Source organism: Eimeria mitis, genomic scaffold (genome assembly GCF_000499745.2).
Source record: "Eimeria mitis Houghton genomic scaffold, Emh_scaff4026, whole genome shotgun sequence".
NCBI lineage: Eukaryota > Apicomplexa > Conoidasida > Eucoccidiorida > Eimeriidae > Eimeria > Eimeria mitis.
In genome coordinates this window covers 1,182-1,848 of record NW_013572360.1, presented here as the reverse complement: position 1 = coordinate 1,848, position 667 = coordinate 1,182, and the positions used below count along the sequence as shown (strand labels likewise).

Here is a 667-nt window from a genome sequence, read left to right as displayed (position 1 = left end):
GCAGCAGCAGCAGCAGCAGCAGCAGCAGCAGCAGCAGCAGCAACAGCAGCAAGAGGGTTATAGAAGCAGCAATGAGCGCAGCAGCAACTCGTACAGCAGCAGCGGTTGCTGCTGCTGCAGCAGCTGCTGTTGCTGCAGCAGCACCCAAACCACCGATAGCTGCTGCTACTTCAGCTGCAGCAAGAGCTGCACTGGCGGTTGTTTTTGCTGCTGCTGCTGCTGCTGCTGCAGCAGCAGCAGCAGCAGCAGCGGTTGTTATAGCTGCTGCTGCAGCAGCAGCCTAACTGCCTACCTTGTGCATGCAGCCACGACGCCTCCTCCGGCTCTGCCTGCAGCAGCAGCAACAGCAGCAGCAACAGCAGCAGCAGCAACGGTAGCAGCAGCAACAGCAGAAGCAGCGCAGCAAGAGAGACAGCACCAACAACTGCAGCAGTAGCAGCAACTGCAGCAGCAACTACAGCAGCAGCCGCAGCAACAACTACAGCAGCAGCAGCACCTACAGCAGCAGCAGCAACTGCAGCAACAACTACAGCAGCAGCAGCAACTGCAGCAGCAGCAGCAGCAGCAGCAACAGCAGCAGCAGCAGCAGCAAACATATATTACCACGAGTTCCTTGTGTATCAACTCCACACAGCCGCGGAAACGCGCAGAGGCCTCGCCATACCTG

At 58.6% G+C, this 667-nt stretch overlaps 1 protein-coding gene across 1 annotated transcript in view; it reads left to right on the top strand.

Moving 5' to 3' along the window:
- EMH_0071710 (uncharacterized protein) overlaps positions 1-667 on the top strand; it is a gene marked incomplete at both ends in the record, with an annotated part of 1,232 nt that overhangs the window by 449 nt on the left and 116 nt on the right. The window contains 2 exons of the mRNA XM_013499133.1: positions 4-90; positions 306-667. Of these exons, the coding sequence (XP_013354587.1) occupies positions 4-90; positions 306-667 (449 nt within the window). The remainder of the gene's footprint in view (positions 1-3; positions 91-305) is intronic.